Here is a 14599-nt window from a genome sequence, read left to right as displayed (position 1 = left end):
GGGGCTGGGAGGATGGCAGCAGCACTACAGGTGTTGGGAGGATGGGGGCTGCCCCTTGTGAGCCAGTCATTTGCTCCCATCTGCCCCAGGGCATGGCCTTGGGGCGGCCTAGCTGCCCCGGGTTCACTGGACCCATGTCCTTAGGTCAGTCTGCTCCCAGGACGCTGGCATGGTGCAGTCAGGGGCGGGGGCGGCAGTGGCAGGATGGGGGCTGCTCTGTGCAAGCCCTTGGATTTACTCCTGTCTCCCCAGTGGCCTGGCCTGGAGGCAGTCTCTGCTGCCCCAGGGTTGCAGAACTCACACGTTTAGGTCAGCCAGCTTCCTGGAGGCCTGTGCGGTTTGGTCGAGTGGGGAAGACTGCAGTGGTGGCAGCTGCGAGGGTGGGACAAGGGAGGCTGCCCTGTGCCAGCCAGCCTGTGGGTTTCCTCCCATCTCCCCTGCGGCCTGGACTAGGGGCGGCCTCTCCTGCCCCATGTTCCCTGTAGGCAGGTCCCCTGTAGGCACGTCCCCAGGTCAGCCAGCTCCCAGGAGGTGGGTTCTATGTGTCAGAGAGCTGGGGAGGGGGGTGCACAGGAGTGGGGGGAGCAGGGGTGGCAGCTGGGGGAGGGGGCCTGCCTTGAAGGTGCCAGTCTGTTTGCTCCAGTCTCCCTCAAAGCCTGGCCTGGGGGCAGTCTTTACTTCCCCAGGTCTCAGGACACAGGTGTCCCAGTCAGCCTGCTCCTGGGACGTGGGCACATCTCGGTAGAGGTGAGGGCGGGGTGCAGGAGCCACCTGACTACCACCAGCTGAACCCACGCTGCCAGCCTGTGGTAAGCCAACTGAGTGGGAAATGTGTGCCCCACCACCTCGGGCAGCAAAGGCCACCCCCAGGCCAGGCGTAGGGGGGACAGGGGAGCCTGGGGCAAATCCGCCGGCTCCCTCAGGGCAGCCCCCCTTCCCTTGCCTCCGTGGCCGCCGCCCCTGACTGCACCGGGCCCAGTTCAAGCGGCCTGTCCCCAAAGCCCCAGCTTTGCTGGTCCGTGGTGTCGGGGACCTGCAAGTCAGTGCACGTAGATGAGGCTTTCTTCTCGTCGTGTTCTAGAGAGAGGGACGTGCGTGTGAGGTGCACAGCATACTGCTGGCCTGCCTGAGCGCGCGTGCCCTGCACTAGGCCCGTCAGTGGGGAAGAAGCCGCGCACGTGTGGTCCTCGTGGCCGAGTGCGAAGGAGTTGGTATAGGAAGGGTAGTTGTTTTCACCATGACGGTGGTGTGGCATAGGAAGGGTAGTTGTTTTCACCATGACGGTGGTGTGGCATGGATGCTGACATCTAATAAAAAATGCTTTTTGTTTGCCCAGGTGCTTGAACCCCTCTGTCGTCCTGACGGTGACTCGTGGCGCTCTCAAAGACGGCGGGTGTGAACTGCTGGAGCTCTCAGCTGGAAAGCGGGGAGAGACCAGAAAGACCCTGAGCGCTAGACCTCACCAGGCGTAAGTAAGAGGGAAATGACTCACGCCAGACCCCAGTACTAAGCTAGACAGTGGCAGCAAGAAAGTGGTGTGGCTGGTTGTCAGGTTGAGCCTGTGTCAGACTGAATTCCCGGGCAGCCGGGGACCTGTCTTGCGTTAACAGGACATCACAGCGAATGCGTGCGGCCCTCTGTTACGTAGCAGCAGTCGGCACCTGTTGTGTCCTGCTTCCCCACCAGTGTCGTGGATCTGGTCACCACTCCTAGCTGTCACGGTCATGAGCCAGAAAGGCTCCAGGCTCCGGAGTTGTGGGACGCTCACTTTTGGAGAGTGCCTGATAGATAGTCCCCCTGCACTAGGGCTGCCCGTTTCTGCAGACTAGAGTCCTCAGTGCCTCCACTAATCACTGTGAGAAAGAAGCTTTGATTACCACTTACTTGTGGCTTATACCTCGTTCTTGAGGGTCCTTTCACGGAGTAGGATTTCTTAAAAGCTTACCCACTGTAATTGTGAGCACTAAGAGAGCTGGTCTCTTTAAGATTGCTAGCCAGACTGTGTCAGGTAAGTAAGCTACAGAAATTGAGTGTTTTGAGAGCTGTGCTGATTCCTCGTGGTAATAGTGCCTGGCTGGGAGGATGAGACTCAGGTAAAGAACATAGAACAACAGTGAGCCCTTCTTCGCGCAGCTGCGGCTCTGTGACGGCTGCAGGCTGTCTTAGGGAAGAGAACAGCTGCTAAAATTTTGATTGTCTCTTAAATTACATTGAATAGAGATGCGTTTCTCTAGGATAGTGTTTCTCAACTTGATCCCTGGTCCAGCAGGGCAGCATCCGCTGAGAAGGGGATGGAAGTGCAGTTTCAGTCTTCACCTCAGAACATCTGAATCAGGAGCTCTGGGGACAGGGGTAGGGCTGGCAGTCTGTTTTTAACAAGCCTTCCTGGTGACTCTGATGCATGTTCACACTTGATCGTCCCTGTGATGGCCTCAGTTAACTGGGATAAACACTTCAAGTTTCGCATGCCAGCATCAGAATTTAGTGAGCTGAGCGCCCAGCCTCTGGTCAGGCCTGTGTCACAAAGCTGTTAATTTGGGGAAAATTCCCTTTACTTAGATGTAATCCCTCCTCCTGCAACTGAAGCCTCTTCCAGTAAAAATGGGGATGCTCTTCACCACCTTTATGACCCCAGCTCGTTCTCTCTGGAGCCCAGGGGCTCCCCCCTGTGCCTGTTGACAAGCTGCACCCGGGGTACAGGTGTGTTTGGGGACTGAGCCCCTCAGCCCTTGGGGGTGGCTTTTAGGGCACTCAGAGTCCCTTGTAATCAATCTTACTTCACTCTGATGGGCCAGACAAATCCTGTCATTTTCTCTGCTCTGTGACATGAGGAAAACTGTTGCTTTAGACAGAAGGTTAGTTTCCCAAGCAGTCATTCTTGTGTCTTACTAACCGTCTTCCAGTTCTGTGTGTGAGGAGCTTTAGTTGAGGAATTCTGAAGAGAAGATAGGACTCCCAGAAGGAGCAGACTTCTTTTGAAGTTAAAGAGAAAATGATTCTTGGATCTCCAGTGAACAGCAGTTGGTTTTCTAAATAGTTCCTTTTGGCCCCTGATGGTAAATCCAGCACTGCACTGACACAGCTTCTGTGTGGGCGCTGTGAATGGTGGGCTTGGGGAAGAGCTGGCCTGCAAGGCAGATGAAGCATAAATGTGGTATATTCGACTGTTCATTCACTTATTTGTTTTAACAACTACTACATAATTAGCCCTTGCTGCATGCAAGACACTGCTGTAGGCTGTGAGAATTCACTGTGAGAAGGTGCCTGGTGCCTACCCGCACAGAATTCTCTAATCTTTTAGAGAAGATATGAAATTAAAGAAGTAATTACAACACGATGTGACTGGTGCCTTGAGGTGGGCCCTCTCACAGCTCTGTCTCCCTCCAATCAGCTGGGCAGGAGCTCTCATTTGTGGGGGACAGTAATTAGGGGTCCCCCTGGCTGCTGTTGCAGGAGGGCTGTAGGCTGAGGACGTTCTGCAGGGGTGACGCCTGGCCACATCAGCCCTGTCGGGGCCGCTTGGAGAGAGACTGCAGGCCGTGGCCCTGCCCCCTTGTTCCCTGCCACAAACTCAGAAATAGACTAAAATAGGAAAGGGCCAGATCCTAGGGTTGTGACTGCTGCAAAATGCAGGTTAGGATGCGAGGCAGGGTGGGGGTGGGGCCAGCAGCGCCTCCTTCTGCGTCTGACCCGAGCTGAGGGGCCCGACGTTGTCTCCAGGGAGGCGGTCCAGCCCTCTCACTTTGGGTGACCACTGAGTCCTCACAGCCACCCGGGGAGTTGGTGCCATCATCCCCGCCGGTGAGGAGACTGCGGCTCCAGGAGGCTAAACGGCCGGCCAGGGGCCTCGAGTGGATGTTGGGAGTGCTCGGCCCCCAGCTGAGCTCCTGGGCTCAGGGATGCCGGCTGTTTCCCCAGACGTTTCAGCTGAGATGCAACACCGGGCTCCCTCCCCCCGACTCCCTGACCCTCAGCCTGACCTTTAAGTGGAGGGGAGTCAGCCGGCCTCCCCGGGCCTGGCTCCCAGCCCTGGGGAGAGCAGCACTTTGTGTGTCTGTTCTCTCCAAGGAGGTAGTAGAGTTGGTCTGAGGAAGCTAGCTGTCCCAGGAAAGGAAGGAGAAGGAAAGGACGGCCTCTGATGCTTTTTGTGTGGTCACTAAATCAGCGGGCAGCCTGTCTTCAGGGACAGTGGAGACGGCTTGAAGCTAAGACAGCTGGTTGTTCTTCTTTCCGGGGCCCGCTGACTTCGGACAGCTGCCTCGATTTGCCCCCTTTATATAAGTCACTCCTGTTCCCATTGTCAGGCCATGATGGGGAGTAGGGTGAAGAGGAGGAGCCTGGGCTCTGTGACCTTGGACAGTTTATTTAGCCTCTCTGGGCCTCAGTCTCCCCATCTGTGAAAGGGGTGCAGCAGATCCTTCCTTGTCTGTGGAGTAAATGGGCCTAATCCTGTATCCACAGTGTGCGCAGTGCTAGTGGGTACTTAGTTAAATTGTAATCCTCAGGGACCTTATCACGTACTGGTTCTTACTGGCTATTTTGATTCATTTTCCTGGCTTGTCTTAGAACAGAGGTCCAGTGGCTTTTTCTGTGAAGACCCAGATAGTAAGATATTTGTGGACCATAGAGTCTCTTGGGATTATCTGACCCTGTCACTGTGGCCCCAGGGCAGCCCCTAGACAATACATAAGTAGATGGGTGTGGCAGTGTTCCAGCAAAGTTTTATTAATAAAAATGGGGTGGCCCCCCTTGGCCCACAGGGACCGAGTTCACCGCTCCCTGGGCTAAAGGGTCTTCTTCCTGGCGATGAGTGAGTTTGGGCTCCTTCTCATGTGCTTGCCGCCCCCTTAAGTTTTCCCATCTGTTAATCGCCTATTCATTTCCTTTGCCCATTTATCTGTGAGTTCCCCAGCTTTCTGTGATTGATTTATTGGAGTTTCCTGCCTATTCCGGATATTCCTACCTTGTTGGTTGTAGTCAGCAGAGTTGGCTTTGCATCTTCGGCCTGCCTGTGGCCTTGCTGAGTGGAAGTCCTTACTTAACCCTGGGGGTCTTTGTTGGGGGCTCTTGTACATGAACTCCTTCTCTGCTCTAGGACAGATCTCTCCTGCATTTTGTTGTGAGCTTTAGTTTTCCTGTTCATGTTTAGGTCTTTAATCCAACAGGAGTTCATTGTTGTGTATGATGTGAGGCAGGGATCCAGTTTGGGTTTTTTCCCGTGAGTGGGTCAGTTTCCCCTGTACGGTCAGTGGACTCTCCTGCACGTGACCATCCATCCTCCTTCATGTACTCAGTTCCCATAAACACAGTGTCCTCTGGTGTGGTTGCTGTTCTCTTCCGCTGGTTCTTTAATCTATTTCTGCTGTAGTTCCACACGGTTTTGGTTACGACGGCTTTGTAATATGCCTTTGTAGCAGGTGGGCAGATTGAGATTTTTCAAGAGATGTCCGAAAGCCAGACTTCTATGTGACATTTCCTTATGTTAGCATTGGCACCTGATTCCATTCAATAAAACACTCTGGTGACCAAACCAGAGTTATCCAGGGGCTGGCTCCGGCCTGTACCCGCCAGTTGGCAAACACTGCCGAAAGCCCCCGACGTGGGCCTGACCCCATGCTCGTGTGTCTGTGGGTTTGCAGTGCTGGAGAAGAGCGAGTTGAAGGATGAGTCCCAGTACTTCTGCTTCCACGCAGACGAGGAGATGGAGGGAGCCAGCAGCAAGAACAAACAGCTTCGCAGCAACTTCAAGCTGGTGGAGAGCATCCTGGCCAAGCGTCTGCTGGTAGGTGCAGAGCCCAGCTGTGGCCTCTTCCTTCCCAGACCCGCCTGCAGGCCTGGAAACCGGGCTGCCTTCCGGTTATGGCTCGAGAAATTGTGCTCAGCTTTGAGCACCCAAGAGGATGGGGGATTCTGAGAGGTGGCCGGCAACACCGCCCAGAGGCCAGGTCCCTGTCCTGGCCGAGACCAGCTGCTCGCAGACGAGACTGGGCTTAGTGGGCTCCCTTTCCTTCCCTTTCCCTCTCATCTTGTCCGCCCCGCTCCCAGCCCAGCCTTGTGCGGAGAGGGTGGCCTCCTGAAATGGCTCCTGCATACCAGAGGCATGGGTCCTCTGGGCCGCCACCCTGTCCTTGTTCAGTTGTTTTAAACAGCCTTGCAGTTAGCATAGATTTACCAGCCTGTTCGGGTATTTTACCAGCCTCACCTACCAAATCCTGTTTTTCTGCCTCTTGGTGGGCAGCAGCCTCCATCTTCCTGGCCCAAAGCAGGCAGTCAGGAGAGTGGCTTGGAGAGGTTAGGTCTCTTGCCAGAGCCAGAGTTGGGGCCAAAATCTGCCTAATATGAAGACGGCTCCATTAACTTCTCTCCTCTGGTACTAGTGGGGGCTGCTGTTCTGATTCCCACTTCCCCCACTATAAAGCCCATCAGTGCTCCCCATCACACCTGGGGTAAAACCCAGCCTTTCGCCATGGTCTACAAGACTCTACCTGCCTCTCCAGCTTCATCTGTGTGCTCGCCCCTTCCTGGCCCCACCCATCCCAGCCATTCTGATCTTCCTTCTTATCCTCCAGTACCTTGGAGCCTGACTCAGGGCCTTTGCACACGCTGTGCCCTCTGCCTCAAGCACTTTTCTCTACTCCTAATAAACTTCTATTCCCACCTCATTCAGACCTCGGCTCAGCTATCATCTCCTCTGGCCCCACTGCAACGCCACATCCTGTCCCTTTAAGTGCTTTATTTTAACGCAAACCGCATACAATCCCTGCATCATGTTCTATATTTGTTTGTTTATAGTCTCTCTCCCCCACTAGACATTCAGCTGCACGACGGCAGAAACCATCTGTCTTGTTCAGTGCTTTTTCTGGAGCCCAGTAAAATACCTGGCCCATATAACAGGCAGCCACTTGGCAAAGTATTTGTTGAATGGATGATTGCGTTTCCCTTTAATCCCACCGCCGCTGACCCTCAGCCCCTCCCAGCCTCCTGTCGTCCTGTGCTGGGGAGGGACGGCTCCTCCCTGAACTCCTTTCCTGCCCCCAAGTTCTCAGTGGCTGGACATCTGTGGATCTATGTTATTCATTAACCATTATTGAGCACCTATAGTATGCCAGCAGGTGGGGAGACAGTGGTGCATAAATGAGGAGACTCTGTCCTTAGGTTGGGAGGAGGAAGGGGTGACAGGCAACGAAAAGTCAGCTAATAAATGGTCAGCCCCAGGCCGAGGTTCGAACCGGGTGGTGTGTCTTCAGCTGACAGATAGGTATACAGCACCCACCATGTCCCCGGGCGCTGTCTCTGTTTTTCCCCATCCCGCTGCACCTCCCCCCACCCTTACCCCATGTACCTCTGGGGCATGAGGAGCTGGCATAGTCACGGTCCTGTGGGGGCCAGGGCTTCAGGCCTCCCTCTGTGCCTCACCGGTCTCTCCTGCCTCGGGCCCTCAGATCCTGCCCCAGGAGGAAGACTGCAGCTTTGACATCAAGGAGAAGAACAGGGCCGTGGTGGTCAAGTCAGTCCAGAGAGGCTCGCTGGCTGAGGTGAGGCCGCTCAGAGGGACCCCCGGGTGGGCTGTGTGTGGTGGGAGAGTGGGGCATTTCTCCTCATTCCTCGAGGCAGGCCAGCTCAAACTCCAGGAATGTGAGTGATTCCTCCTTGCTCATCGCCCTTGTGGGGAAACTGAGTCCAGGGCCATCTGGGCTGCAGTCCCTGGGGAGCTGGGACAGCCCCTGGCTCCGGGGTGCCCTCCCAGCACGTGCCACCAGCTCCCTCTGCTGGCCCTGTGTTAGACGCGGTGTGCAGGGAAACGCCCCGAGAATCTGCATTAGTTCTAGTAACGGACAAAATTGCTGGTCAGTGTTCAGTGGCTTCAATAAGACAAGTCTGTTGCTCTGACTTGGATACAAGGCCTGGAGGAGGAAGATCAGGGATTCCGCCTTTCAGTTCTTCCCAGGGAGTGTGGAGGTGGCTGAGAGAGAGGCACCTGGCACCTCGTCCAGGTGCTCTGCTTGCTTCTGGGCAGTGATTAGGAATGCACTGGAGCCGTGGGGCTTCATTTGTCTAGTGACTTCAGTGGTTATAAGGAGGTGGTTGTGGGTCTTGGTTTGGGGTCATCATCTCTTCGACTGTCCTGGCTAAGCCCTCGTGGTCACAAGGTGGCCACCCCAGTCCAATACCTCGTGTCCTCACACGGCAGGGCAGGAAGCAGGGGCCGACTGTGGCAGCCTCTCCTCAGGGAAAAGCATATTTCCCATTAGCACCTCCTGCAGGCCTCCCTCCATAGCTTGTTGGCCACAGTGGGTCTCACCAGCCTTGTAACTATTTGCCACAGAGGGGGATGGGGTTGTCCCGGTGGGCTCGCTGTGGTTATTCTTGGCTGCTGGGGCTCTTCTGTGCTTCCTAAGGGCATTCAAGGCTCTTTCAAGAGGAACAGAAGGGGCCAGTAATAATGTGCATGTCTCCCCGCCAAGATGGCCGGCCTGCAGGTGGGGAGGAAGATCTACTCCATCAATGAGGCCCTGGTGTGTCTGCGGCCGTGCGCGCAGGTGGAGTCCATCCGCAACCAGTCCTGCTCCTGCCACCCACTGCGCCTCATGGTGGCCACCAAGGCCAAAGAGTGAGTGTCCTCAGGGGCAGAGATATCTGGTGACCTTCCTCTCAGGTTGAGGAGTTGCCTGAGCCATCATGGTTCCCTGCGGATTGGGCTCCTTCTGCAGGCCTGTGACACATGCCTTCGTTCAGTCAGGAGACATTTAGTGAGTGCCCTCTGTGTGCACTGGAGTTTTAGGCTCTGGGGAGCCAGCTCAGTCTGGATACATTGATTTCTACTCTTCACAGATCTCAGTCTAGATGGAGGGTAGAGCAGGAGACAGAAAGCAAAACAGAGAAGTAAGAGGCATCCAGAAGCAGGTGGTAGTAAGTGCGGACCAGTGTGCAAGTGCAAGGCTAGGGAAGGGGGTGAGCCGTGTGGAAGGATGGTGGTCAGGAAGATGCCACTGAAAACCCAGGTGAAGACCTGGAGGAGGTAAGGGAGGGAGTGAAGGGGACTTCTGGGGGAAGAGGGTTCCAGGCAGAGGAAATGGTAAGTGCAAAGGCCCTGGGGTGGAGCTGTGACTGGTCTATTTGAGGAACAGTGAGCAAACTGATGGGGCTGGAACAGAATAAGTGAAAGAGGGATGGGCAATGATGTCAGCCTGACAATGACTGGTGCACACAGTGAGGACCCTGAAGCTCCTGGGAGGCTCTGCGCAGAGGCGGGACATGATCTGATGGAGGTTCTGGCAGAACCTTTCTGGCCGCAGGTGGAGTCTAGATTGTCAGGGGCAGAGGTGGAAGAGGGGGAGCGGTGAGGAGGAGGCTGGTGGCCCAGCCCAGGGTGGCAGCAGTGGGGGTGGTGAGAAGTGGTTGGGTACCAGATACAGGCACAGGGAGAAGCCTTTTCTATTTTAAAATATGTGCATTTGGTTTTCACTTCTCCCTTCCATTTAAGGCAGATGCTCTGGGTTTTCTATTGATGGGAGTGATGGAATGTTTTAAATACGATTATTTCAGTAGAAAGGCAATTCAGTTTAGGGAAAATGAGATCGTTTGGTTGGTATGTGGCAGTGGCAGAAATCACCCAGGAGGAATGTACCTATTTCAAGTTTCAGAAATATCTGCGGTTTGAGGACAAGCCCCCAGGATGGCTTTATCTGGCAGGTGGGGACGATTCTGAGGCCCACTGTTGGGGGGCATGCCCTCAATAGGCAATCTTCAATGCAGATGGCTGCATTGAAGCCCCTGGATTAATGACACCCACTGTCCATCCCTGGGCAGGTGTCACCTGTGCTACTCTGGTGTCCCACCCACAGAATGGCCAAGACCTGAGCTTCCAAACCATTTTCTGTAGGGGACACATGGACATTTTTCTAGAGTCAGCACCAAGATGTGCTAGGTCACTCGTCACCCCCCACCCTACTCTAGTCTATGATTATGGGATAAAATATTCACTGGTTTAGGTGCTGGCCTGGCCACCATGAGGCCTCCCCTCACCAAGAGAATGAAGGAGAAGGTGTAGGAGGGTGATCAGGAATTTCTGTTCAGGGCCTGAATTTCCAAGAGCAGGCCAAGTGGTTCCATTCATCAAAGATCCTGGTGCCGTGGGCTCTGGTTAGATCAGTTTCTCTATCCATTTGGAAAGCTTGGTGCTGCTGCTGTTTGGGGCTGGATTTCCCAGAAGCCTGGGAAGCAGGGGCACCCCCAGGGTGGCCCCCTGGGCTATGGGGAGTGATACGGCTTCACCTTACGGCTGCTTTTGCTTGGTGCAGGGTCATCAAAGTCCACAACCATCCAGAGGCTCTGTGCTTCCAGATCCTTGGAGCTGCCCCACCAAACGTCTATGCTGTGAGGAGAGGTGAGCCTGAGAGACAGAGGGGAGCTTTGGGAGATGGGTCTGTGTGTGTGGTAGGAGTTGAGAAGCAGCCAAACCATTTCCACCTGGCCCGAGCCTCTTGGTGTACTGTCAGCACTTAACCTTCCTTTGCTTGAACCCAAGGCTTGCAGATGCAGATGCAGATGCTTGTGGGTCAGGCCCATTACAGGTGGATAACTGAATGGAAGGCACTAGGGAGTGGTGAAGACTGTGACAAAGTGAAACAGTCCATGTGTATTTGAAAAGGGGAAGTTGTTGTTCTGCTCAAGCTCATTATTGCTAGGCAGGAATGTGGGCCTCCTCTGGTCAGGTTTGTTTTTTTAAAAAGAAGCCAGAAATAGGAATTTTGGCCAAATTTCTTTGGCCAGATCCAGCCCATAGGTCAAGCATTTGAGACCTCTGCTTTCTGTGTTGCCTTCTCCTGGCGTGCCATTTGAGGGGTTACTCTGTCTCAGAGAGGAAAGCAAATAGACCTTAGATACTGGGTTCCCAATCCTCTCTCCATCTGAGGGCCCACCTTTTAAAGCTTAAAGATTCATTGTCCACTCTTGTGGTCATAGTTATATTTTTAAATTGACTGAAAATGCATGTCATGCCAGAAAGCTACTGAGAATGTGTTAATACAGTGGGTTTTTATTGTATTTGTCCGTAAAGCAGTGGTTCTCAACTGGGAGCAGTGTCACCCTCCAGAGGACATCCGGCAATGTCTGGAGTCACCTTTGTTGTTACAACTTGGGGTGCGGGTGCTTCTGGCCTCTCATGGGTAGAAACCAGGATGCTACTAAACATCCCACTGTGCCCAGGACAGCCTGGGATGTCAGTGGTGCTGAGCTGAGAAGCCCTGCCTTAGAGCATCCACAGGGAAGGAGAGGTGTTTATGGGCGAACTCCACAAAGATACCGAAACAGCTTATACTTCTGGAGTCCTTTCTGAGAGCTGGGCACAGGGCTGAATGCTTTGTGTGTGTAACTTACTGACTCTCTCAAGAACCCCACGAGTAGATGTTGTTGGTGTCTTTATTTTCCAGATGAGGACACCGAGGTTAGTGGCAGAGCCAGGTTTTGAACCCAGGCCCCTGGAGTTCAGGCCCATACTTTTCCCCATCACAGCACGCCCACCTGTTTGTCAGTCTCCTGTGCACAAAGCTTGACACACATTTGCATTTCTAGTCCCTTCATAGTAACCCACACAAACCCCGGGGTCCAAGACCTACAGTTTGGGAATCATGGGATAGCTGGAAAAACATGCCCTTGGAGCCTGGGAGACCTGCGTTCAAACCTGGCTTCTCCTAGGTCTCTGGAGTGAGGTGTTCCTGGGCTCAAGTTCCGCCTTCCTGGCTGTGTGACCTGGGGTGAGCTGCTACTTCTCTGAGCCTCAGATTCTTCTGCGAAATAGGAACACCAGTTCCTGTCATGCCCACTGGAGTGCGGGGAGAGTGGCTCCAGGGTGGTGTCTGGGGAGTTGGGGTGGTGGGGAGGTTGGGGGACAGTGTTCATCTGGTTACTGGCCCTTGCCTGGCACTGCCCCAGCCTCTCCTCGCCTCAAGCACTCCCGTCCCCTTCAGGCTCCAAGGCTGCGGCCGCAGGGCTATGTCCTGGCCAGTGCATTCAAAGGTCAGTGGCAACAACGTGGTGAGTGATGGTGTGCCAGAGGTCCCAGAACACCTCCAGGCATTCCAGAGCCACCTGGAAGAGGCTCTTGTGAGCTACCCAGCGACCAAGGGGATCAGGGAAGCCCTGCTCATTGGGGAGAGAGAATGAGGGCCACCCTCCTTTCTCTGGGGAGAAGATGGAAGGTACCACAATGTTTTGGGTAGGGTGGGGCTGCCTACCTGGGTGGGCTGAGCTGGGCTTGGGTTCTATGACCCCTCTGCCTCCCTAAACCTCTTGGCCTCAGTTTTCACAGCTGTGAAGTGGGTTTAAAAAGACCCTCTTTTCTTACCATGCAGGCACACTGGGCAAATAGTCACGTTGATTGTAAAAATTGATCGTATACTTGGGTTGTGGCCGGGCTTCTGTGGGGCGTGATCCCATTCATTGGTTCATTTAATAAGTGTTTATTGAGCGCCTGCTGTGTGCCTGGTACATTTGTAGGCCCTGGGTCCCTAGGGGAGACAAGATTTCTGCTCCCATGGATCTGATTTCCATTTTCAAAAGCTCCCCACTTCCCTGGCTTCTGTGCAGAGTGTAGATTATGGAGGGTGAGCACTGACTGTGACTGAAGGTCCCTCAGGAAGGTTCCAGAGTGAAGTCTGGGAGGGCTGTCCAAAGGTGGTGTCACCAAAAGGGTAAAAGCCTGAGTTTTGGAATCGGGAAACTGAACCTCGGCCTGTCCCCTCCTCCCTGGGCTGCTGGCGTGGTGGCCGCCCCTCTTACTCTGCTCCCCCTCACAAGGCCTGTAGCAGTGGGCCTGTCACACCCACGAGGTTGCACAGGAGGCCCACGGTGAGGACCCCCATGGCAAGGGGGCCAGAGGGGAAGACCAGCCCAACTCAGGCAGAGGGACAGAAGAACGTTTGTGATTACACTGGGTTCACCTGGGTATTCCTGGCTCCTCTCCTCGTTGTAAAGGCAGCTGATCAGCAACCTTCTCTCCAGCTGCAGCCACAATCCCTCCTAGCCAGGTAACGCCGCGTGCTCACAGGGTCTGGGGATGGGATGGGGCATCATTCTGGGACTGCTATTCTGCCCACCAGGGGCTCCCACGTCTCTCTAGCCCAGCCTCAGCCCCGGACCCTAGCCCTGTCTTTCTCCCTGACACCCGCTGGATGTCTAACAGGCACCACACACTTAGTGTGGCCAGAATTGAACTCCTCGTCTTCCTCTGAGGTCTGTTCCTCCCCTCGGTGTCCAGTCTCCATCCGTCCAGATTCTCAGGCCCCAAACCCAGAGGCCTCCTTGACCGTTTTCCTTCTCCTCCATCCTGCCACCTTGGTTCCAGAGGCATAGCTCATTGCCTGTGCCTTCCCCGTGTGACCGGAATCTGACCGCTTCCCACCTCCATGGGGGAGGGGGAGGAGCCTGAGCCTCAGGACGCTCCTGGCTTTAAATCCTAGTCCCACTTAACGTCTCTGAGCCTTGGTTTTTTTAAATTTATTTATAGAAGTGAGAATACCAACACAAATCCTCAAAAATGTACTCAGATTAAATGAATAATGTGTAGGCAAACACCCGGGGAATGGTGCTGGCTCCGTTTCCCTCTCCGGTGCACACCTGGCATGTGCTAGGCACTCAGTAACTGCTCCCTTCCCTTGGGAGGTCCTCACAGAGGGATGGCGTCTTCCTGGATGCTTTAGACATTTACCTGCCTAAAGGCAGGAAATTGGACCAAATGATCCTTGGAGAGTTTTTCAGCCTCAAGAGTCTCTATTTACTGTTTTATCTTGGAGACTGAGTAATACAATAGAATTTCTTTTCTTACAATTTTTTTTTTATGGGAAAGATTGTCTAGTCAGGGATGCAGTGTTTGATACTGTGGTTTTGCTCAGTAAAAAGGAAGATGCAGAGTGTCTTGAATTACTATTTGAACTGCATTGAATTCTCGTGGGAAGTTAATGAGAGCTTAAGTTCTGAGTTAGCATCTTCCTAGTAGCTTGGACTGCACGGCAAGTCACAGCGTGTGCTCTGCACTCCAGCATTTTTTACCTAAGTAAACTCAAGGTAAAGTGACTGTAAAGGGGGAGCGTAAAGAGACTTCTGAAGGGCAGCGTGCAGCTTTGAGGAAATAGAGGGAAGTAAGGTTGAGCTCAATTAGTCTTGGTTCTGAGCCACTACCTCATCACCTGTTGTTACCCCCGGACTGACTGCTGAGAACATTGTTTAGCTGTAACTGAACGTTAACATTAACTTTTGAGAAAATAGTTTAATTTCCGACTTTCACTGCATGTTCAAGGAGGAGGAGACTGCACTTTTGGCATGAAAACTTTTAAACTATTAGGAGGATTAATATTTGTGTAAAAACAATAACTTTAAGTAGAGTCAGTATACGTTTTAGTCCTCTCTAGTCATTCCTTTTATATATTGAGGATAAGCAAGGCAAAAACAATGAATAATTGGCCTGCAGTCATAGTCACTAGAAAAGAACTTTGAACTTTTAATAAAGCTCACATCTGTGCTAGTAAATCCTAATTCCTGTCCTGAGGGGGTAAGGAAGGTTGAGAAACTTCACTACAGAACGGGGGATGCAGTCCTACAG

The 14599-nt window shown here is 53.6% G+C and overlaps 1 protein-coding gene across 1 annotated transcript in view; it reads left to right on the top strand.

The window, feature by feature from the left end:
• The window catches only part of LOC140687921 (phosphatidylinositol 3,4,5-trisphosphate-dependent Rac exchanger 1 protein-like), a 105521-nt gene that overhangs the window by 83535 nt on the left and 7387 nt on the right, over positions 1–14599 (top strand). The window contains exons 3-7 of the mRNA XM_072945857.1: positions 1337–1472; positions 5640–5782; positions 7443–7535; positions 8466–8611; positions 10302–10387. Coding sequence (XP_072801958.1) covers position 1472; positions 5640–5782; positions 7443–7535; positions 8466–8611; positions 10302–10387 — 469 coding nt within the window. The 5' untranslated portion in view covers positions 1337–1471. The remainder of the gene's footprint in view (positions 1–1336; positions 1473–5639; positions 5783–7442; positions 7536–8465; positions 8612–10301; positions 10388–14599) is intronic.

This window comes from Vicugna pacos, chromosome 21 (genome assembly GCF_048564905.1).
Source record: "Vicugna pacos chromosome 21, VicPac4, whole genome shotgun sequence".
Taxonomy (NCBI): domain Eukaryota; kingdom Metazoa; phylum Chordata; class Mammalia; order Artiodactyla; family Camelidae; genus Vicugna; species Vicugna pacos.
This window is presented reverse-complemented; position numbering and strand designations above follow the sequence as displayed.